This window comes from Carassius gibelio, chromosome A21 (assembly GCF_023724105.1).
Source record: "Carassius gibelio isolate Cgi1373 ecotype wild population from Czech Republic chromosome A21, carGib1.2-hapl.c, whole genome shotgun sequence".
In the NCBI taxonomy this organism is placed as follows: domain Eukaryota; kingdom Metazoa; phylum Chordata; class Actinopteri; order Cypriniformes; family Cyprinidae; genus Carassius; species Carassius gibelio.
In genome coordinates this window covers 796921-820674 of record NC_068391.1, presented here as the reverse complement: position 1 = coordinate 820674, position 23754 = coordinate 796921, and the positions used below count along the sequence as shown (strand labels likewise).

General features: G+C 45.0%; 3 protein-coding genes across 4 annotated transcripts in view; 2 read left to right on the top strand and 1 right to left on the bottom strand.

Moving 5' to 3' along the window:
* Positions 1 to 3194, bottom strand: part of dmgdh (dimethylglycine dehydrogenase) — an 11210-nt gene extending 8016 nt beyond the window's left edge. Inside the window, exons 1-5 of the mRNA XM_052537654.1 lie at positions 2793 to 3194; positions 2480 to 2648; positions 2024 to 2122; positions 1752 to 1916; positions 1316 to 1520 (exon numbers count right to left, since the gene is read on the bottom strand). Of these exons, the coding sequence (XP_052393614.1) occupies positions 1316 to 1520; positions 1752 to 1916; positions 2024 to 2122; positions 2480 to 2648; positions 2793 to 2890 (736 nt within the window). The 5' untranslated portion in view covers positions 2891 to 3194. The remainder of the gene's footprint in view (positions 1 to 1315; positions 1521 to 1751; positions 1917 to 2023; positions 2123 to 2479; positions 2649 to 2792) is intronic.
* A 719-nt stretch (positions 3195 to 3913) lies between these two features.
* bhmt (betaine-homocysteine methyltransferase) lies at positions 3914 to 7163 on the top strand. Of its 2 annotated transcripts, XM_052537658.1 has the most exons (9): positions 3914 to 4070; positions 4419 to 4551; positions 4883 to 4995; positions 5085 to 5276; positions 5356 to 5503; positions 5688 to 5870; positions 6337 to 6565; positions 6697 to 6879; positions 6982 to 7163. In XM_052537658.1, the coding sequence occupies exons 1-8, from the start codon at positions 4047 to 4049 to the stop codon at positions 6875 to 6877; spliced, it is 1203 nt and encodes a 400-aa protein (XP_052393618.1). In that variant the 5' UTR covers positions 3914 to 4046; the 3' UTR covers positions 6878 to 6879; positions 6982 to 7163. The 2 variants fall into 2 exon arrangements, with proteins under 2 accessions (XP_052393618.1, XP_052393617.1); XM_052537657.1 differs by having other exon boundaries at positions 6697 to 7163.
* A 1105-nt stretch (positions 7164 to 8268) lies between these two features.
* On the top strand, positions 8269 to 23328 carry jmy (junction mediating and regulatory protein, p53 cofactor). The gene is made up of 10 exons (XM_052537655.1): positions 8269 to 9199; positions 14188 to 14361; positions 17210 to 17360; positions 17637 to 17806; positions 17892 to 18057; positions 18146 to 18333; positions 18992 to 19066; positions 19141 to 19227; positions 19893 to 20376; positions 21623 to 23328. The coding sequence occupies exons 1-10, from the start codon at positions 8549 to 8551 to the stop codon at positions 21934 to 21936; spliced, it is 2460 nt and encodes an 819-aa protein (XP_052393615.1). The 5' UTR covers positions 8269 to 8548; the 3' UTR covers positions 21937 to 23328.
* The last annotated feature ends 426 nt before the right edge of the window (positions 23329 to 23754 follow it).

The window sequence follows — 23754 nt, the reverse complement described above, 5'->3', positions numbered from 1 at the left end:
AGTTCACATGAATGCAACAAGACAGCTGCAGCTCTGAAATATAAACGTGGAGCAGATGCCCACAGTGAGGGGTGTGGCCTAACATCTGTGGGTGTGGTCTAACACATGTGGGCTTAGCATGTGGTGGGTGGTTTATTATTATTTGAGGGAGTGGTCTACCACATAGTTGGGGTGTCCCTGACTAAGAATTTTCAAAGTCGAATCAGAATTTTTTAATCTTGTTGATAATCGACTGATAGTTGAATCATATGTTTGGGGGCGGGTCAAAATACTGATGTATACTTTACCGATGTATTTAAAACACTGAAAATGTGTAATGGATGAGGCTTCGCAGATGCAGACAGAGTAAATAAAGTTTTAAGTTTTGATTTAAAAAAAATAGTTAACACTAAACATCAGTGAAACCTTAAGAATTCACAAAAAAAATATACAATAGTGCTTTCATTATGAGATTATGTATGTGACAGTAGTTATTAATGTTTTGAGCTGTGTGCTGAAGATGTGTACAATGAAACATTAATCAATGGGATTTAACTCATCATTTATCTCATATAGAAAAGACATTGCGCACCCCATACTCCTCGAATCGAAGCATATAATCGTCGAATATTCGGGGTCACCCCTACACGTGTGTTCTAGTGTGTGAGGGTGTGGCCTATCTTGTGGGGGTATTTTACATATTTTGGTGTGGTCTATTATGTGTGGGTGTGCTCTAACATATGGGGTGTGGTCTATCATATGGGTGTGGCCTATCTTGTGGTGGTCTAATATATGGGGGTGTGGTTTATCATGTAGGGTGTGGCTAATCTTGTGGGGTGTGTGATCTAACATATGGGGTGTGGTCTATCATGTGGGTGTGGTCTATCATTTGTAGGTGTGCTCTAACATATTGGGTGTGGTCTATCATATGGGTGTGGCCTATCTTGTGGTGGTCTAACATATGGGGGTGTGGTTTATCATGTAGGGTGTGGCTAATCTTGTGGGGTGTGTGATCTAACATATGGGGGTGTGGTGTATCACATGGGATGTGGTTTTACATGTGGGTGTGGCCTAATCCTTGCACTGAACAAAAACACCTTATCAGAGATCAAGAGTATTGGCACGGTGTTGCAGATGTATAAATGTTGTATGAAATGTATAATTGTACGTGCTGGTGTGAATGTCAATGTAGAATGTATGTTAAATGTTGTAAACATAAATACTGTTATGCAAGAAAAATTTCAGACACAGTCTGACAGTAAAGTATAAAGTAAGTAACATATGGGGGTGTGGTGTATCACATGGGATGTGGTTTTACATGTGGGTGTGGCCTAACCTGTGGCATTGACGATGCGATTGGCTCGGATGGTTCCATGTGGCGTCTGGACGTCCCATCTGCCGTCGGCGGTCGGCGTGAGGCCTGTGACAGGAGCGGGACAATAGATCTGAGCGCCGTACATTCGCGCTCCCGCCGCCAGAGCCATGGTCAGGGAATACGGGTCGATGTGACCGTCACCCGGATTATAGAGACCCGCCAACACCTGACACAGAGACAAGCAGCTTCAGTACATCTACATACATCTACTGTCTCTATCTAGGCTTTTACATGACTTATTCTACATTATTTGTATATGTAATAATAAAATGTGACAAACCACACCAAAGTGGCTTGATCTGTGTTATTTCTCTCTCTCAAGCATTACATTTTTCATTGGGATTGACTTTAAATATGTATTATATGATTTATATGTATTGTCCTCAGGTGTTCATACCTTGTCCATGTTGAGCAGAGGGAAGAGCTGCTGGATCTTCTCGGGGCCGATGAGGAACTGTGGCGTCGGGTGCCAGTGTGTTCTGGTCATCTGATATTTGAGTTCGTCCACGCGGACCGGAGTGGACGCCAGTCTGATGCTGCCGGGCTGATGGAAGCCCACGGCCTGCGACACAAACACCCCACAGTCACCACACAACACACTCCATACAGCTGTAAACGCCTCACAGAGCCGCAGCAGCTCCAGTTAACATGTTTAATGATGTGTCTCACCTGTCCCGTCTCGGCCTCCAGCTGCTCGAAGAGTTTAATGCTGTAATAATGAATCTTCTTCAGATTAATGCCTGGATGATAGTATGTGGTGAGTCCCGCCTGAGGACGAAAATATCATCTGTTCAGACTCAGCACATGCACACAACATAACCTCCGTCATACGCTGTCAGTCACAGTGCTTATAAGTCAAGTTTCACCCTGTTTACACCTGGATACTGCAGTGAGACTTCAAAACGAGTCATTTTCACTGGCAGCTGTCATGCTTTTTACATTAACATTCATGCATTTGAAAGATGCTTCTATCAGAAATGAGTGGCATTGCATTCAAGCCCTCAGTTACTAATCAGCAGCTTTAATTACTGAAGGCTTTCCTGACTTACAGGCTTCGTTGCAAACAGGTGCATTTCCTAAAACAGCAAATCTAGATTGCATTTGACCCCTGACCCGTGTGCGTACCGCGTGCCATGTGGATCCGGCCGTCAGCTCGGATTTTTCCAGCAGCACCACGTCCTTCTGTCCGGCTTTGGCCAGATGATACGCCACACTGACCCCGACACACCCGCCACCGATGACCACCGTCTCCGCCGAGTCCTTCAGACGCTTCCCCAGAAGCCCAGGGGGGTCTCTGCACACACGAGCTCAGCGCATTCAATCACACATGCATTATTTGTGCAGAATCTGTTATTTTGATTATTAGAGTAATAATTACAAATGGGTTTGAATTTTCCCACACATTCCCAAATAGAGAGTTGTGTCAGATATTTCTCACCCGTCATCTGTCGCGAGGCTCCGCGCAGGAACGCGCAGTGATTTTCTCCTCAAGTCTCGCCTCACGAGAGCGTTAAACGTGTTTAATATCCGCGACATGTTGAGTTCTGCTGCGAATTAAGCTTTCTCGACTTAGTTTAGTCTCGGAGTTTCCAAACAAACGCTCGCGCAGAAACACGCACGAGCAGCGCGCGCCCGCGGGTCAGAGCGCGTCAGAGACCCAGGGGTTAATCTTTATCATTAACAAATCAACCTAAAGAACACTCAAATACAATGATTCAGTGCATTTTCCTACATGCACTCAGCATCTGTTATATCTGCAGTGTTGACTTCAATAATATATCTTGAGTTAATTAACGATCTGCAGCACAAGCAAAGATTGCAGCAATCCTGAGTGTGTGTGTGTGTGTGTGTGTGTGTGTGTGTGAGGGAGAGAGAGAGAGATTTGGGGGAATGTTTGCGGACAGTAAAATGTGTCGAGGCAGCAGATCACATGATCAATAATCAGCTCAGACCTGATCAATGATCAATAACTCGTCTGTTCATGTAACACTTGAGCTCGTCTAAGATGTTAAAATGTTACCGCTTTGTTTCAGAATGTTCCGATCTATTGTTACTTTTATTAAATGATACTTCTGAATGTCCAGAAAACATTCCCACAGTGTTTGCAGATGGAATGTTCTCTTAAAATTCACATAACCAAGAAATAAAATAAAAAAGAATGGAGGTTTTGAACGTTAAAAAAATAAGATGATCAAAACCTAATGGAAACATTGAATTAGCTTTTATTTTGGATGTTATGTCATTTTTTTAATGTTACTACTTGTTTCCAAGCGTTGAGAGAACATTCAAAGATAAAGTTTTCAGAATGTTTGCAAATGTATATATCCCTTCACATTGACATAACCGAGAGAAAAAACGTTTTCAAAATGTTTGGGAAAATTAAAATACTCAGAAATAATGTATGCAAAAAGTTCTTAAAACATATTTTTGTGCACGCTAGGATCACAGTTGTGTATTAGTAGCAGAAAACTTCTGGAGAATGTTGTCCAGAATCACTCTCTGATGATCATATGATAAACATTAACCAGAAACACACTGATCTCTCTCTCTCTCTCTCTCTCTCTCTCTCTCTCTCACACACACACACACACACACACACCCCTCCAGCGGTGCTTTATAAGCGCTCATCTCTTGTGGCTCTCACTCCAGTCTCACTCAGCTCTCCTGAAGGTCTCTGAATCTACTGCTGAATATGGCCCCAGTCGGATCTAAGAGGGTGAGTTACTGGTTTACACACTTTTAGGATTCTTCAGTCCAGTTCGTGCGTTTCCAAGCGCGTCATTTTTACATTAAGAGCGCGAACGCGCCGTGACGCATGCGATCCTGCAGGTTCTTTGTAAGGTTCTTTGTTCTTAGTAAAGCGATTAATATACAAGCTCTCAATCTCACACACACAAACAGAAGCACGCAAACTTGTGTTAAAGTGTAATCGCGGTTACGCGCTCGCACCCTGGTCCACACGGTTGCGCGCGCCCTTTCGCGTCTCTGCTGGAAATGTGCGTGTGTTTAATAGTGTTTTGACCTCATATAGCGCAGAGCTGAGTGTGTGTGTGTGTGTGCGCAGGGTGTCCTGGAGCGCCTGGGCGCGGGTGAGGTGGTGATTGGAGACGGAGGCTTCGTGTTCGCGCTGGAGAAGAGAGGATACGTGAAGGCCGGGCCCTGGACACCGGAGGCCGCAGCGGAGCACCCCGAGGCCGGTGAGACTCACCCCACATCACCGACGGGTCACAGCTAACACACACGTTAGGTTCGGGATATAGAGAGGAATAAAACTTAAGTCTGATGTTTGTAAGAGAAAAAACTCTTGAAGTGACTCAAACAGATGAAGTGTAATAATAAACACTTAAATGTTTCTTTCAAACGATACATGTCATGGAAGATGAACAGACCAAAATCAGAAATGAATTAAGTGCATATATTATTCTGTATTCTATTGCTAGTGTGTGCTTGAACATTTCTTGGTTCCTCCTCGTACACGTCTCTGGAGTGTTTCTGTGTGTAAGCGACGCATGTGTCTCTCTCCGTCAGTGCGACAGCTGCACAGGGAATTCCTGCGCGCCGGGTCAAATGTCATGCAGACGTTCACTTTCTACGCCAGCGACGACAAACTGGAGAACAGAGGGAACAAGCTGACTTTCACTGTGAGTCTCTCTCTTTCACACACACCGCTCACACAGACCCTAACCCTGATCACACCGCTCTGATGGAGGTGTTTGCTGACCGTCCGCAGGGCCAGCAGATCAACGAGGCCGCCTGTGATCTGGCCAGAGAAGTAGCCAATGAGGGCGATGCTCTGGTGGCGGGCGGAGTCTCTCAGACACCCTCCTACCTCAGCTGCAAGAGCGAAGACGAGGTCAAGAAGATCTTCAAGAAGCAGATCGACGTCTTCATCAAGAAGAATGTGGACTTCCTGATCGCCGAGGTGAGGACGTGCACAGAACCCTCTCTGACTGACCGACTGATTGATTGATTGATTGATTGACTGACCGATTGATCTGCAGTACTTCGAGCACGTGGAGGAGGCTGAATGGGCCGTCCAGGTTCTGAAGGCAACAGGAAAGCCTGTAGCGGCCACCCTGTGTATTGGACCTGAAGGAGACATGCATGGAGTGACACCTGGAGAGTGTGCGGTCAGACTGGTCAAAGCAGGTGTGTCTCTCTCTCTCTCTCTCACACACACACAAACACACACACACACACTGCATAATTATGCACTATTCTATGAATTTTATAAAGTAGGATTCATCTTTCATATTTCTGGTTAATTAAATGCATCATCCAGGTGTTTGAAGTGCACTTCTTCAGTGTGGATGGATCTGTGTTTGTGCTCCAGGTGCTGATATCGTGGGTGTGAACTGTCACTTTGACCCCATGACCTGTGTGAAGACCGTGGCCATGATGAAGGCCGGCGTGGAGAAAGCTGGTCTGAAGGCGCATTATATGACACAACCGCTGGCCTATCACACACCTGACTGCAGCTGCCAGGGATTCATCGACCTGCCGGAGTTCCCCTTCGGTACACACACACACACACACACACACACACAAGAAAAATTCACTAAAATTAAGTTATAAAATAATTTCTGTCTTTTTAAACATTGAAAATGTCCAGTTTTGTAATGTGTTAAGAATGATTGTTTTTGGTTATGCAAACGTTAGAGGAACGTTCCGTTCAGTCATTTTGAGAATGTTCTGTTGTCATTACTGCACAGAGCATGTATGTGCGAGGATGTATATCAATATTGTTAAACAGAAACTACAGCAAATATAATTGTTCTGTGTTTCCATTTGCTCCAATAACAAAAGAAAACATTGCATTTGTAAGACTTCCCAAACCAGGAAATGAATACGGAGAGATTCTTTGGTCAGAAGAGTGAGGTTTAATAACTGTGGAGAGACTCACAGATGTTATAATAGTGAGGAACATGTGATGAGAAGCTGATGTGTGTGTGTGTGTGTGTGTGTGTGTGTGTGTTCTCCAGCTCTGGAGCCGCGGATCCTCACACGCTGGGATATGCAGCACTACGCCAGAGAGGCCTATAAGGCAGGAATCCGTTACATCGGCGGCTGCTGCGGGTTCGAGCCGTACCACATCCGCGCCGTGGCCGAGGAGCTGGCAACCGAGAGAGGAACCCTGCCTGAAGCATCTGAGAAACACGGCATGTGGGGCAGCGGCCTGGAGATGCACACCAAACCCTGGGTCCGAGCCAGGTGAGAGAGAGTGAGAGTGTGAGAGAGGGAGAGAGAGAGAGAGAGAGCGAGAGAGAGGGAGTGAGAGTGTGTGAGAGAGAGACATAGAGACACACATGAGTCTGTGGTGCTGATGGGTGTTTGCTCCGCAGGGCCCGGCGTGATTACTGGGAGCGTCTGAAGCCGGCGTCCGGTCGTCCGTTGTGTCCCTCCATGTCCACTCCTGACAGCTGGGGGGTCACCAAAGGTCACGCCGAGCTCATGCAGCATAAGGAGGCCACGACCGCCGAGGAGCTGCGCCCGCTCTTCCAGAAAGCCGACTGCAAGCACTGAGGGTCAGAGGTCGAGCCGCGGCGCGTTCAGAAACCTGCCTCTTTCCTTCTTTACTGTACGTTTACAAACGCTGATTTCATGAATAAGATTGTTTACTTCAGCAGGACCAGACGATCTCCTCGAAGTGTAATTGTGCCTTCTGTCCATTCTGTATTTGACTGTCGCCCTGCATCACGCTAACATCACGGATCGGTCACATGACTGATGAGGCGGAGCTGCATTCCAGATGTTCGGAACACTCCCATCCGACCAGAGCTTCCATTCAATAAAACTCTTCATGATCTCAGTCGCTCTCTGTCATGGAGTTCTTTCTTACATTAATGGGTTTTCAATCATTAAACAAAGTGATCAGAATCATGAGATCAGCTGATAAACATGTTTACAAGGACAAAAACTAACCCACAGTACACAGATGGTAAAATAAAACCAAAATATGAAAATGATAAGTGACTTTAAAAAAAATGTGAGATGAAGATTTGACTAATGTGTTGAAAGACCAGACAAGTCTTCTGAGAACAGTTAGCTGAGTTTGCATCTTTACTGTGAAAGAGCAGCTTAATAACACCATATGAGCTCTATTTAAGAAAGAGCACCCCATCCACTAGTGAAATATGCAGGTAGTGAAAGGATTAGTTCACTTCCAGAATAAAAACCTGCTAAGGATTTCAGCTCAATGTTCATGTCTTTCTGTCTTCAGTCGCAAAGAAATATTTTGAGGAACATATAAGGGACTTTAAAGGGGACCAACAGGGTGAAGATCTGAATCATGGCTTGAAGGAGCTCTACAGGATCCCAGCCGAGGAATAAGAGTCTAATCTAGAGAATAATAAAAAAATAAAAACACGGATGCAGGTGTTGCACTAGCTGGACTGCACGCATGACGTAATCACTCTGGAAAAATCACAAACCTTCATTTCTTTGAGAAGGAAGACAGAAAGACACGAACATTGAGGTGAAATCATCAGCAGGTTTTTATTCTGGACGTGAACTACTTCTTTAAAGTATGTCACGTGTGTCTGACAGTGGCGCCATCTAGTGGACCTTCACTGTGAAACACCGACACAAAAACAAGCGGCGTCTCGTGCGTTATTGATGAAAGTAACAGTCACGTGACGGCAGTTGAGCTATTGAACAGACATTTATAGCCGCACTTCATTAATTATTGATCAGAGAGATGATCGATGCTGTCACAAATAAACAATCTGTGTTTCATCGCATTTGAATAAAAAAAAAGACACGGATGAAGCATTGTATGATAAAACACTATAAACCAAACATCTGAGGGGGAAAAGACCGCAAAGTTACTTTCTGTGAATCTACATGCGTCTCTGATCGAGACCACCGTGCGTCGCCTGCGTCTCTGATTGCGTCATCACGCAGAAAACGTGTCCCACGTGCAGATGTTTACGTCCTCCTCTCTGTGACGTCACAGTCCTCATCGGATGCGAAACATTCGCGATGTTAAAGATGCGGATTAGCGAACAAAAGGCCTCGCGGGTGACGCGACGCGCGCAGGTGTGAACGCGCAGTGATGCGCGCGTCAGCGGACGAGTCGGGACACAAGAACAGACGGGAAATCGGTGTTATTAACGGTCCGAGTGTTTTTTTCCTCCGCGTCCGTTAGGCCGAGGTGCCCGGATTCCGTGTGAACGCGCTTGCTCTCTCTTTATCATGTCGTTCGCGATGGAGGACGCGCTGGAGTCCGGCTGGGTGTCGGTGCGACCGAATGTGTTCGAGGAGAAAGAGAAGCACAAGTTCGTCTTCATCGTCGCCTGGAACGAGATCGAAGGAAAGTTCGCCGTCACGTGCCACGACCGAACCGTCCAGAAACGGAGCGCCGCGCGGGACTCGCTGCTCGAGGGCGAGCATGCGGTCGGAGACGCGCCTCCCCCGGTCAAGAGCCCGGGCCGAGAGCGAGCCGAGCCCGGTAGAGCGGAGCTGGAGCTCCCTGAGCCCGATGACCCGCCGCCGGACTCCAGCTGGGCCGGACTCTTCTCCTTCCAGGACATGCGCGCCGCTCACCTGCAGCTGTGCGCCGTCAACTCGGACCTGGAGCCGTGTCTGCCCGCCTTCCCCGAGGAGCAGACGGTGTGGTCGGTGCTGTTCGGGGCCCCGGAGCTGAGCGCGCGCGACACGGACGCGCTCTGCTTCCAGCTGCAGGTGTACCTGGGGCACGCGCTCGACACCTGCGGGTGGAGGATCCTGTCTCAGGTGCTGTTTCCGGACAGCGATGACTCCGAGGAGTACTACGAGAGTCTGAGCGAGCTGCGGCGGAAGGGCTTCGAGGACGCGCTCCAGAGAGCCAAGACACACCTGCAGCAGGTGAGACGCGCGCGCACCCGCCATCAGCTTCACAGTGGATCTATCGATCATAGCAACCCTCACCTGTGTCACGGTTTATATCGTTACTATACTATCATCCAGCTCCAAGCTGATAAATGTGACGATAAGACATGAAGATATTAAGATATAATAAACAATAACATCATGATTTTCAACAAAATATACAAATACATTTGACTTGACTAACCACACACACACACACACACACACACACACACACACACACATGATTCTGACTGTTTTCATTCACAACACTAGAACTGCTGTTTAAGCTCAAACACAAACTTCTTTTCAGATGTTGTTCTGAAGTGTGTTTGTGTCTGTTTACAGTAAATGACAGCATCTGATGTGTCTGTGACATTCATAGGCTTGAACAACAACTGCTGTATCACCCCACCGACTGAACACACACACACACTCTCTATCTCTCTCTCTCACACACACACACACACACGTGTCAGAAGTGAAGATCACATGTGTGCACACACTAAACGCTGCAGTCACAGCCTCTTTCTGAGACTCATGCTTTTCTTTTATGTTCATCTAATATTTTTCATCAGGTGGAAGTGGCTCTTTGTGTAATCGCTGTAAAACTTTACAAATCTATATTTATGCTGAAAAACATTTGGTATTTACATTTGAATCCTTCTAACAGCCAAAAGATGTCCGTATCGATAGTTCCTGACTGATTCTTGCTCAAACTCTTAAGATCCGTCAGCAGTTCTTCTTCAGAACGAGCATGTCCTCTTCTTCAGGACACAGACGTGATGATGATGATGATGATGGTGTCCTCTGGACTCGTGTCCCGAGGCTGTGTTTACACTGGTGTTGAAACCAGAGCTCAGATCGAATCATTTCTATTCACGTTCCACTGATTTGTGTGATGTGATGAGCACTAGCTGCTTCCAGCGCTTCTCTCTTCCACACACACTGATCTGACTTACTCCAGTCATTTTAATGTGTTTATCACAAATGACCAGAAAATAACATGTTTATTCATCGCTCCGAGAGTGTGTGAACTCATGCCACGATAAACACACGAGACCTTACAGAAACAGTGTGTGTGTGTGTGTGTGTTATCGACTGACGTGTGAATCAATAACACAGATATTAATAACCCGGATGGCTGTGGGATGTGGGCGGAGCCTCTAACACTCACAGCAGAACTAAAGCTAGTGAAGTCCACCATCACAAGCTGTGGTCAGTGTTCAGAGCTGCGGTCAGCACACGGTCACTGAACCCAGAGAGAAACCTGACCCAGAGTGTGAGCAGATCACACACACACACACACACACTCGTTACCATGGTGACGCACACACACACCTGCACTAGTGATCGTTCACACTGCTGTGAGTGATGTACGGCGCTGAACACACTCATTAAACATTTAACACATTTTTATTGAGCTTCCAGCTTAAAGAACTGTCTGATGTCACTAACACCATAACCACTGCTCTCTGCTCACTTAAATACAGCCGAGTGTATAGTGGTGATGTCATCGGGGCGGAGCTACACACACACACACACACACACACACACACACACACACATCTACATGACTTTCTTTATTGAGTGGAGCACAAAAGAAGAGACGTGTCTCAGTGTTTTTGTCTGTATATTGAGTCAGTGGGGTCTTCAAAGTTTGTGTTCCACTAAACAAATCCTGGTCCTTTTAGAGCACTGCTAAAAATACCACATCTGAAAACATGTGTGTGTGTGTGTCTGCCGTACGGAGCGCTCTCATTGGTCAGTGAGGCGGTCTGCTTCAGCTGTTATCTAGCATGTGTTTGTGATGGGCTGTGTAGTCAGCAGGTCAAAGGTCAGTGGGTCGCTGGTGTGATTTCCTGATGGGTGGAGCAGGTGAAACATTGGCGTATGTGTTTGTTGTTATTGAGTGTGTGTGGGATGTTGCTCATTCACACCTCATCGCACACATTAATACTGGAGACGCATTAAACACACACACACACACACACACACAAACCTGCAGCTCATTCAGCCTGATGAAGATGCGAAACGCTTCCCATGGAAGAGTCACATGACATCACGGCTGTCAGCCAATCAGGACGTTTTCCACAGTGACTCATGTATCCTGTGCCAAAACAGGAGAGAGCAAACAGGATGTGATGTCACACCTGGAGGGGTTTTCCAGCATGAACAGAGATTGAGAAACGCTTCAGTAGCAGCTGTATTCCTGCACACACAGCCCTTCATCATCATCATCATCTTCATCCGTTAATGTCTCTGCTGTATAAACTCCAAATAACACGCCACCATGCAAAAGTGTGGAAATTCATGCTTTTAGTTATCAAGGACGCATTAAATTGATTAAAAGTCACAGTAAAGACATTGATAACATTACAAAAGATTAACATTTCTAATAATTGCTGTTTTGAACTTTATGAAAAATGCATCACAGTTTCCACAGAAATATTGTGCAGCACAACTGTGTTCAACACTGATAATAATCAGAAATGTTTCTTGAGCAGTAAATCATCATATTATTCTGATTTCTGAAGATCATGTGACACTGAAGACTGGAGGAATGATGCTGAAAATACAGAAATAAATTACACTTTAACACAGATTCACACAGAAAACAGATGTTTTACATTAGAATAATATTTCACTGTTTTTAATAGTGTTTTTGGTCAAATAAATCCAGCACTGGTGAACAGAAGAGACTTCTTTCAAAACTTTTGAATGGTGTAACTTCATTAGAAATTCACCACAACACAATGAACTCCGACTCTTATGTTCAGTGATTTATTGCACTGAAACTGACTGATGTGGGTCATGTGACCAGCAACAGATGTGAAAGCATCAGCAGGTGTGCATTCAAATCAGAGACGGTCCGTTAGAGCAGGTGTGTTTATACCTGAACAACAGCAGCTCGTCTCCACACACACACACACACACACACACACACACACACACACGGCTGTGGTCTCCACGGCGACTGGTCGTCAAGGTAAACAGAGACTCAGTGTTGTTGATGAATGGAGCAGTGTTTGAGTTACACTCAGACTCACAGACAGTCCATTCATCTCTGAACAGAGCTCCACATTCACTGTGAGCCCAAACACAACAGAGTCATTTAGTGACTGGACACACTTCAGCTTCCAGACACCAGTGTGTGTGTGTGTGTGTGTGTGTGTGTGTGTGTGTGTGAGGGGATGAGTGTGGTGATAACATGATGAAGATCTGAGCACACCATTCACCAGCATCACAAGGTTTTCTCTCAACAGCAGGATCTGTCATATTTCACACCCAAAGACAGACAAAAGATATTAATCAATCATTTTGCAACATTAGATTTAGCTTAAAGTTTTATGTAAGTTTATGTATTTAGAAAAAAAAGTTGTAGTTTATTTTCCGTTATGATTTAATTATGATTTAAATTTAATTTGACGTTATCGTCATGTGATGCGCCTGTTGTAGTTATCGTCATGTGATGTGTGTTTTCGTCATTATCGTCATGTGTTGTCGTTATCGTCATATGACACACGTGTCGTTATCGTCATGTGAAGCGTGTTATCGTAATGTTAACACCGTTATCTTCATGTGTTGACGTTATCGTCATGTGTCGTTGTCGTTATTGTCATGTGACACGCGTGTTGTTATTGTCATGTGTTGTTATCGTCATATGACACGCGTGTCGTTATCATCATGTGAAGCGTGTTATTGTCATGTTGTCACCGTTATCTTCATGTGTTGACGTTATCGTCATGTGTCGTTGTCGTTATTGTCATGTGACACGCGTATTGTTATTGTCATGTGTTGTTGTTGTTGTTATCATGTGTTGTTATCGTCATGGGACGCGCGTGTTGTCGTCATCTTCATGTGTTGTCGTTATCGTCATGTGATGCGTGTTGTCATTATCGTCATGTGTTGTCGTTGTCGTGTGACGTGCGTGTTGTCGTTATCGTCATGTGTTGTCGTTATCGTCATGTGACACGCGTGTTGTTATTGTCATGTGTTGTTGTTGTTGTTATCATGTGTTGTTATCGTCATGGGACGCGCGTGTTGTCGTCGTCATCTTCATGTGTTGTCGTTATCGTCATGTGATGCGTGTTGTCATTATCGTCATGTGTTGTCGTTGTCGTGTGACGTGCGTGTTGTCGTTATCGTCATGTGACACGCGTGTTGTTATTGTCATGTGTTGTTGTTGTTGTTATCATGTGTTGTTATCGTCATGGGACGCGCGTGTTGTCGTCATCTTCATGTGTTGTCGTTATCGTCATGTGATGCGTGTTGTCATTATCGTCATGTGTTGTCGTTGTCATGTGACGTGCGTGTTGTCGTTATCGTCATGTGTTGTCGTTATCGTCATGTGTTGTCGTTATTGTCATGTGTTGTCGTTATCGTCATGTGACACGCGTGTTGTCGTTATCGTCATGTGTTGTCGTTATCGTCATGTGTTGTCGTTATCGTCATGTGTTGTTATCGTCATGTAACACGCGTGTTGTCGTTATCGTCATGCGTTGTCATTATTGTCATGCGTTGTCGTTATCGTCATGTGACACGCGTGTTGTCGTTATCGTCATGTGACGCGTGTTGTCGTTATCGTCATGTGTTGTCATTATCGTCATGTGTTGTCATTATCGTCATGTAACACGCGTGTTGTCGTTATCGTCATGCGTTGTCGTTATCATCATGCGTTGTCGTTATCCTCATGTGACGCGTGTTGTCATTATCGTCATGTGATGCGCGTTGTTATCATCATGTGTTGTCGTTGTTATCGTCATGTGACACGCGTGTTGTTATTGTCATGTGTTGTCCTTATCGTCATGTATTGTCATTATCGTCATGTGACACACGTTTTGTCGTTATCGTCATGTGTCGTTGTCGTAGTTATGCAACCCGCGTGTTGTCGTTGTAATGCGACGCACAAGTCGTCATCGTCGTCATGCGATGCGTCATGTGTTGTCGTTATTGACATGTGACGTGTGTCTTGTTGTGTGCAGCTGCTGGAGAAGCAGCGCGGCGTGGAGCGGATGGTGGAGCTGCTGCAGCTGTACGCGGAGCAGGACGAGGCGTATGGAGATCTGGTGGAGGCCACTACTGAACTCTACCACTATCTGCTGCAGCCCTTCAGAGACATGCGCGAGCTGGCCATGCTGCGCAGACAGCAGATCAAGGTATACACACATCACCTGCTCACAATGGAGACACACACACACACACACACACACATACATGCATAGCAACCGCTGCTTCCCATGAGCCCATGCTCTAATCGCATTGAGAGTGGAGAGAGAGACTGAATCAGTTCTCTGTGTATGTGTGTGTGTGTGTGTGTGTGTTTGAGACACTAAACCAGTGTCATGACTCGGCGCTTTATTGAGAGATTAGTTTAGCTTACAGGCACACAACACCTGTATGCAAATTACCTTCTGTTTCTACAGTTTACCTGACAAACTGACAATTCAAGGTTCTGTGTGTGTGTGTGTGTGTGTGCGTGAGAAAGAGAGAGAGAGAGTGTGTGTGTGTGTGTGTGAGAGAGAGAGAGAGAGAGAGTATGCATGTGTGTGTTAACTGGTATATATGGTTTATGAGAACACAAATGTGTATAATGACGTGGGTACAACAACGTAAACATGGTTTATGAGGGTAATTCCTGTGTCCCTGTTAAACAAAAGGCTGAAAAGTGTGTTTTATGAATTCAAGAATTGTCAGTAGTTTCCTGTGAGGGCTAGGGTTAGGTGTAGGGACATGGAAAATACAGTTTATACAATATAAAAACCATTACACCTATGGAGAGGTCCCCGTAGACCACAAATGCAAGTGTGTGTGTGTGTGTGTGATACTAAGAAACCCTTCATCCTTCACACAAAAACACATGCAAATACGGCACACTCATGTTTGCATGTGTTTTCTGTGAATTAAGGTTCTGTAGTGATCACACACACAAACAGTAGTGTGTGAGGTGAACATATGGACAGCGAGCGCTGCATGAATGAATGTATGAGGACCTGAATGAGTGACTGAAGCATTATGGGACGCCCAGATCGAGTGTCATGTGATCAGAGAGGTGCAGTGTGGGTATCGCATTTCCTTACATGAATTAGACATGAGACGAGACGCAGACGCACAAGAGTCCAGACGTCCTGCTGACGGTCAGAAGAGTCTCTGCAGATCAGCGGCTTCAGCCAATCACTGAAGACCAGACGAGCAGAGAACAACTCAATGTATCAGTTCAAGACATTTATAATGTTACAAAAGATTTATTTTTCTAATAATTGCTGTACTTTTTTACTTTTCATCTGTGAATCCTGGAAAATAAAATCTGTTTCCACAAAAATAGTAATATTTTCAACATTGATAATAATCAGAAATGTTTCTTGAGCAGTAAATCATCATATTATTCTGATTTCTGAAGATCATGTGACACTGAAGACTGGAGGAATGATGTTGAAAATACAGAAATAAATTACACTTTAACAGAATCACACAGAAAACAGATGTTTTACATTAGAATAATATTACACTTTTTTACTGCATTTTTGAATCAAATTAATAGAGACTTGATAAGCAGAAGAGACTTTTTTGACCAAAAGTTTGATTTCTTTTGCTGAGAAATACACATTAATTAATTAAGGCTAAAAGTGACATGATAATTTTTATTGTGAATAAACTTTTTTCTAGCTCTAATTAAAATATTTCATCAAGTAGTAGTGGGAAATTGTGAGTATAAATGATTTTTAAAATCTTGATCTAGGAAGTCACTAATGACTAGAGAAGTCAAGACGTGTCCTTGTTTTAGAAGGTGTCGGAGCATCAGATATAGTTCTGATTCAGAGAGATGTTCACTGTTGAACTGAAGATCCAGATCAGTCAGACTCTTCAGAGCGCTTCATTGAAAACATCTGCTTCTCGTAAAGCATCGTATGACCTCAGAAGATGATGTTTGAAGCTTCAGACCAAGCGAGAGCACTGTAAACGACTCTCATGTGATTCATAGACGACAGAAACAGGTTTAGAAGGATATGAGGGAGAGGAGATGATCATTTATGAGTGAACTAACACTTGAAATGCTGTTCACATGCGCTGGGTGGCACAGGGACATCAGGACATTTAAAGCATGACGTGATTCAGATGAACCTCTCAGGACTGTACTGTGTGTGTGTGTGTGTGTGTGTGTGTGTGCTGTACGCCACAGCAGCATCTGGTTCACATTATAGTTTCTGCAGTGATGATACTGTAAGTGTGTGTCTGAACATTCTGTTCCAGAAAGCTTTGCTAACTCTCTCTCTCTCACACACACACACACACACACACAGACAATAATTCAGACTCACATAGTCGTGTAGACTCACAGTGCTTGTGAGAGAGAGAGAGAGAGAGAGTGTGTCTCACAGCTGACCTGAGTGTGTGTGTGTGTGTGTGTGAGAGAGAGAGAGAGAGAGAGTGTCTCACAGCTGACCTGAGTGTGTGTGTGTGTGTGTGTGTGTGTGTGTGAGAGAGAGAGAGAGAGAGAGAGAGAGAGAGAGAGTGTGTCTCACAGCTGACCTGAGTGTGTGTGTGTGTGTGTGTGAGAGAGAGAGAGAGAGAGAGAGTGTCTCACAGCTGACCTGAGTGTGTGTGTGTGTGTGTGTGTGTGTGTGTGAGAGAGAGAGAGAGAGAGAGAGTGTCTCACAGCTGACCTGAGTGTGTGTGTGTGTGTGTGTGTGTGTGTGTGTGAGAGAGAGAGAGAGAGAGAGAGAGAGAGAGTGTGTCTCACAGCTGACCTGAGTGTGTGTGTGTGTGTGTGAGAGAGAGAGAGAGAGAGAGAGAGAGAGAGTGTCTCACAGCTGACCTGAGTGTGTGTGTGTGTGTGTGTGTGTGAGAGAGAGAGAGAGAGAGTGTCTCACAGCTGACCTGAGTGTGTGTGTGTGTGTGTGTGTGTGAGAGAGAGAGAGAGAGAGAGAGAGAGAGAGAGAGAGAGTGTGTCTCACAGCTGACCTGAGTGTGTGTGTGTGTGTGTGTGTGTGTGTGTGTGTGTGTCAGATCTCTCTGGAGACGGAGCGTCTGGGTCCGCGGCGGGTGGAGTCTCTGCGCAGGGAGGATGAGGACTGGCAGAGGAAGGCTCACACTGCAGTGCTGTCCATACAGGACCTGACGGTCAAATACTTCGAGACCACGGCCCGCGCTCAGAAAGGTGAAGGTCTGACACACTGAGTCTGTGTTCACTGCACCGGACCGTTACACCAGAATCTACCCTCATTATCGATAATAAGATGATAAGATGATTTTCTGTAAAGCTGCTTTGAAACGATGTGCGTTCTGAAATAAATGTAACATGACTTTCTCAACATGACTTAACATGATCGAAAAATACTTTTAATGAGCAAAAAAAAAATAATTTAATTTACAGGTAGGCCAGTATGTAATTATACACACACTTTCTCTCTCACACTCTCTCTCTCCCTCTCAGTGATGTACGAGCGCATGCGTGCCGACCAGAAGAAGTTTGGGAAAGCTGCGTGGGGGGCAGCAGTGGAGCGTATGGAGAAACTCCAGTACGACGTTTCTAAAGAAACACTGCAGCTGATGCGTGCCAAAGAGATCTGCCTGGAACAGAGGAAACACGGACTGAGAGAGGAGGTTCATACACACACACACACACACACAGGTTTAAACATGTTAAAGTGTGGCTCTGCGTCTCACCGGATGCATGTGATGTGTTCAGATGCAGGGTCTGCAGGGGGGCGAGGAGGCCATGGTGCGTCTGGATCAGCTGGAGAGCATGTACTACGAGCTCCAGCTTCAGCTCTACGAGATCCAGTTTGAGATCCTGAAGAACGAGGAGCTGCTGCTGACGGCACAACTGCAGAGTCTGCGCAGACAGATGAGCGGTGAGCGTCTGCACCCCTGCGTCCTCACTGACACCTGTTCAGCTGCACCTGTGTGTGTGTGTGTGTGTGACTGTGTGTGTGTGTGCAGAGAGGCAGGAGGAGGTGGTTTACTACGACACCTACGAGAGTCCGGACGCCATGAAGTCCAGCGACGACCCCTCGACCCCTCTGACCCCCCCCAGAGACGACATGGCCAAACTCCAGCAGAGGACCAGACAGCTGGAGGCTCGCAGAGGACGCATCACCGCCAAGAAAGCCTACCTCAAACACAAGAAGGTACCAGAGAGAGAGAGACATCAGTGCCATGTAGCGCTCGACCCATACATTCACCGATATTTGACATTTTCTAATTTATTGTCAGATTTGTCATTAGCTAATCATTTTTTTCTCTTCAGCTGATATTTGCAATTTTTTCATTATAATTTTTAACGATTAGTTTATATATATATAGCAGATATTTTAAAAAATCTAATTAACTGTATCGACTAATGACTTGTACGGTTTAGCCGATATTTGTCATTTTTAAATTATCTGCATTGGCTAATATTTTTGTAATATTTGGCCGATATTTAGTATGTTTTAATTATCTGCATCAGCTAATAATTTTTCTCTATCTTGCCAATATTTATTATTGTTATTTTGTAATTATCACTGTCTTTTTTATTTTTTCTGTTTGGCCAATATTTGGCGTGTTTTAATTATCGGCATCAGCTTATAATTTTTCTCAGTTTAGCCGATATTTGCCATTTTAAGATTATAGGCATCAGTAAATAATGTTTTTCTGTCTGGCCAATATTTGTTGTTTTATATTTATCGTTATCTGATGAGTGGGACTTTTATTTTGACAGCACCTGAGCGCTCAATGCTCCCGTTATACGTCTTTATTAGTTTATGGTCTTTGTTTAACAGTCGTGGCATCTTGTTTTATTCTCAGGAAATCTGCATCATCAATCACACGCAGAAACGGCAGGGCGGCCCGGATGGCGTTTCCCAGCAAGCTTTGCTGCAGGTGCGACTCAACAGAGCATTACATTCGCCTTAATGATGAATCACATGTTGATGACACATGATGTGTATCTGCAGGAGGAAGAGGAGGAAGAGGAGCAGCGGCTGTCCAGAGAGAGTCAGGAGAGACAGAGGACACTGGACCGACTGCGCAGCTTCAGACAGGTCAGACTCAGCTACTCGCGCTTGACCGCGTCTGAAAACATCTCTCTCAATAAACACTTCATCATTAGTAGAAATAGCCCTGGCCACTAACTAAAATAAAAGGAGCTGAAATACTGACATGACCACAATAAAGAATAATGACTAAAGAAAATGAGTAAAATTAATGAAAAAAAAACTGAACAGAAATATTTAAAAAACTAATAAAAAATGACAAAAGCACTTAAAATGGAGATAAAGCTAAAATAAATCATCAATATTAGATGAAAGACTTAAAAGCCTAAACAAAAATTTTAAATAAGAAATAACAGCTAATAAAATATCAAATAAAATTGAAAAAGAAAATAAAGCACATCAAATTATTTTTGTTACTTGAAATTAAGCTGAAACAAAAATGCTGATGAAATACTTCAACTTATTTAATTTTGCTTGATAAGACATTTCTAATTTTCATTCAAGTTAAATTACAAAACTTCCTAAAAGTACTAAAATAAAAATATCTATTATAGAGAAATAAACAACAAAAACTAATAAAAATGACAAAGGCACATAATAATGACTAAACCTTAAACTGAAAATTAAAAAACACTGTGATAACATCATCTCCAGCACATTTAATCATTAGTGAACGCAGAACTGGCTGTGTGCTGATTGGTCTGTTTCCGCAGCGCTACCCAGGTCAGGTGACCCTGAAGTCCACTCGTCTGCGTCTGGCGTACTCCAGGAAGAGAGCGGGCCCGAGGCCAGAGCAGACGCAGACGCAGGCGGTCAGTGTGCAGACGGACAACGCTCTAGCAGGAGTCCCCGAGCTCCGCCGGCCCGAGAGCTTCCTGTCGCTGCCTCCGATGGGCGGAGCTGTGGCCGAAGCCCCGCCCCCTGACACACACACATCACTTCCTCCCTCCAGAGAGCTGCTGCTGCTGGACTCGTCCACCTCGCCCATGTCCCCGCCCCCTCCTCCCCCGCCCCCTCCACCTCCTCCCCCACCCCCCTCTCTAGAGGACATGCCCCAAGAGGCCCCCCCGCTGACCGCCAGACCGGAGTCTCCGCTCGGACCCTTCACCGCACGCTTCTTCGACAGCAGTCAGCTGCTCAACGCCAGGAAGAAGCTGAGGAAGACGGCGTCGCTGGAGTCCAGTCAGTGGAGGAGAGGTGAGACACACACACGGTCAGGAGTGAGACGCGCACACACGGTCAGGAGTGAGACACACACACGGTCAGGAGTGAGACACACACACACGGTCAGGATTGAGACACACACACATGGTCAGGAGTGAGACACACACACAGTCAGGAGTGAGACACACACACAGTCAGGAGTGAGACACACACGGTCAGGAGTGAGACACACATGGTCAGGAGTGAGACACACATGGTCAGGAGTGAGACACACACACAGTCAGGAGTGAGACACACACACACACGGTCAGGAGTGAGACACACACGGTCAGGAGTGAGACACACACACACGGTCAGGAGTGAGACACACACACACGGTCAGGAGTGAGACGCACACACACAGTCAGGAGTGAGACACACACGGTCAGGAGTGAGACACACACACACACACACGGTCAGGAGTGAGACACACACACACACGGTCAGGAGTGAGACACACACGGTCAGGAGTGAGACACACACACACGGTCAGGAGTGAGACACACACACACGGTCAGGAGTGAGACACACACACACGGTCAGGAGTGAGACGCACACACACAGTCAGGAGTGAGACACACATGGTCAGGAGTGAGACGCACACACGGTCAGGAGTGAGACACACACACACACGGTCAGGAGTGAGACACACACGGTCATGAGTGAGACGCACACACACGGTCAGGAGTGAGACACACACACACGGTCAGGAGTGAGACACACACACGATCAGGAGTGAGACACACACACGGTCAGGAGTGAGACACACACGGTCAGGAGTGAGACGCACACACGGTCAGGAGTGAGACGCACACACACGGTCAGGAGTGAGACACACACACACACGGTCAGGAGTGAGACACACACACGATCAGGAGTGAGACACACACACGGTCAGGAGTGAGACACACACGGTCAGGAGTGAGACACACACACACGGTCAGGAGTGAGACACACACACACGGTCAGGACTGAGACGCACACACACAGTCAGGAGTGAGACACACACGGTCAGGAGTGAGACACACACGGTCAGGAGTGAGACGCACACACGGTCAGGAGTGAGACGCACACACGGTCAGGAGTGAGACGCACACACACGGTCAGGAGTGAGACGCACGCACACGGTCAGGAGTGAGACGCACGCACACGGTCAGGAGTGAGACGCACACACACGGTCAGGAGTGAGACATGAGCTGCTGTGTCTCTCCAGTGCTGAGTTACGCTCTTGTGTCCTCAGCGAGCTCCCCGATGGACGAGGTTCTGGCCAGTCTGAAGCGCGGGAGCTTCCACCTGCGGAAGGCCGAGCTGCGTGTCCTGGCTCCCGATCCGGACGAGGACGAGGACAACAACATCCTGGCTCAGATCCGTAAGGGAGTGCAGCTGCGTAAGGTGCGCAGACAGGAGCGCAGCTGCAGAGGATCGACTGCGATGGAGTCTGACCCGCTGACCCGCAGCATCCACGAAGCCCTGCGCCGCATCAAAGAGGCTTCACCCGAGTCTGAGTCTGAGTCTGAGGACGAGACGCCCGCCGGTGCCGACTGGGAGAGCTGAAGCCCCGCCCCCAGCCTCCTCACCATCATCAGTGTGTGTGTGTGTGTGTGTGTGTGTGTGTACCTCACAGCAGATCACTGAGGCACAGGCTGCTCGGAGAGTTTATTACACTTACTACTCCTTCATTTACTCTTATTCTCTTCTTTTTGTCTTGACGTATGTCTCCATTCATGTTCTCCTGACCCTCCATCTGACCGACGTCTTTAACCAACAACACAAAACATTTCAATAAAATAGCTATTAAATGTTACATAAAAAAACTTAATACATCACTATTATAAACCGGCAAATAAATAAGAACCAAAACCGATATAAAAATAAATTAAACCTAAATAGTATTAAAATAATAACATTTCATAAAAAGGATAAAAGCACATAGCAAAATTACTCAAATTAAGCTTTTTAAAAATTTTAAATAAAATATACAAAAATAGAAACTGAAATTATACAAATTCAAAATATTAATAAAAACTATGTCTCTGTATGTATACAGTATTTATCTACACACACAAACACACACACACAATGTTACAAAATCAGACGTTCCTTTAATTATATTATGAAAATGTTACTTCTAAATGATCAAAACATCCAAGTTTATTAATTATGAATTTATTAATGTTCAAAAACGATTATTCTCGAATGTCCGAGCATTAAAGGAACATTCCACTTGATCAATCTGCAAACATTATCCTTGAATATTCTCTGAACTGAGAAACGGAGATGTTTCAGAAGTAAATACTGTTTTGAGAGCATTATTAAAGAGCAGATAAGTGAAGAAACATTCTGATAGCGCGGAGACAATCATAACAACATGATGTTTAATCACACACTTCAGGAGAACATGAGTGAGATCTTTCTCCAGGTTTGGTCTGAATGAAGGTTTGCTTTATTGTGTTGGTGTCTGTGACTCTGTGTGTGTCCAGCACTGACCCATCCACAGGCCTGCAGACCCGCGTTTACCCATGATGCCGTGCGGCACGCGTCTGAGCGTAATTTGACATGTTTTCATCACGTGTACTGTATTTAGCTTTTGATATTATTTGTCTGAATCATATTAATTGTTCTGTATGTTATATGCATTATGTGGTCAGTCAAACCCAATCCACTGAAACACTACAGTCGTGTGCAATATTATATTAGAAACTGAAAACAGAACTTCTGATGTATGATAAAGCGCAGATCCATCGCATGTTTGCCCACAGGACACCTGTATTTATTGAGTTTCACGAAATATTTAAATATGTAAAGCAATATCATAAAATGTATACTGTTTTTTTTTTTTTTATCTTCAGTTTGGTTTTTACTCTGCTTTTCCAAACATTGTACTCCTAATAGTTATTTGAATTTGCATTTTGCCCCTTACATAAATAAAGTTTCAATAGAAATCGCTCTTTTTGTGTTCAACTCATTCGATCGAGCTGCACTGACACTGTCTGACCGCTGGGTGGCGTCAGCTGACCAGCATCGTCATGACAACAGCTGGAGGCGGGGCTACAGGCATCAATGGGTGTGTCGGATTCTACATGCGGATGACGTCATAATCATCGAATATTCATCTATAGGCAGAAATTATTCTTGAACCAAATATGAGATTCTCTGAGGCTCTGATAAAAAAAAAAAAAAAAAAAAGCCTCACTTAGAAAACATGTAAGTGATTAAAAAAAAATCTCTCACTGGGTCAGAATAACAAACTATTTAAAGGGAAACAGTATTTATTTCTTATCCTATTAGCATTTTTTTAAAAGAAATGTAAAAAATAAACATTTACATTACATTTACTTGAGAAGAAAAATTGTAATTATCTAAAAAAAATAT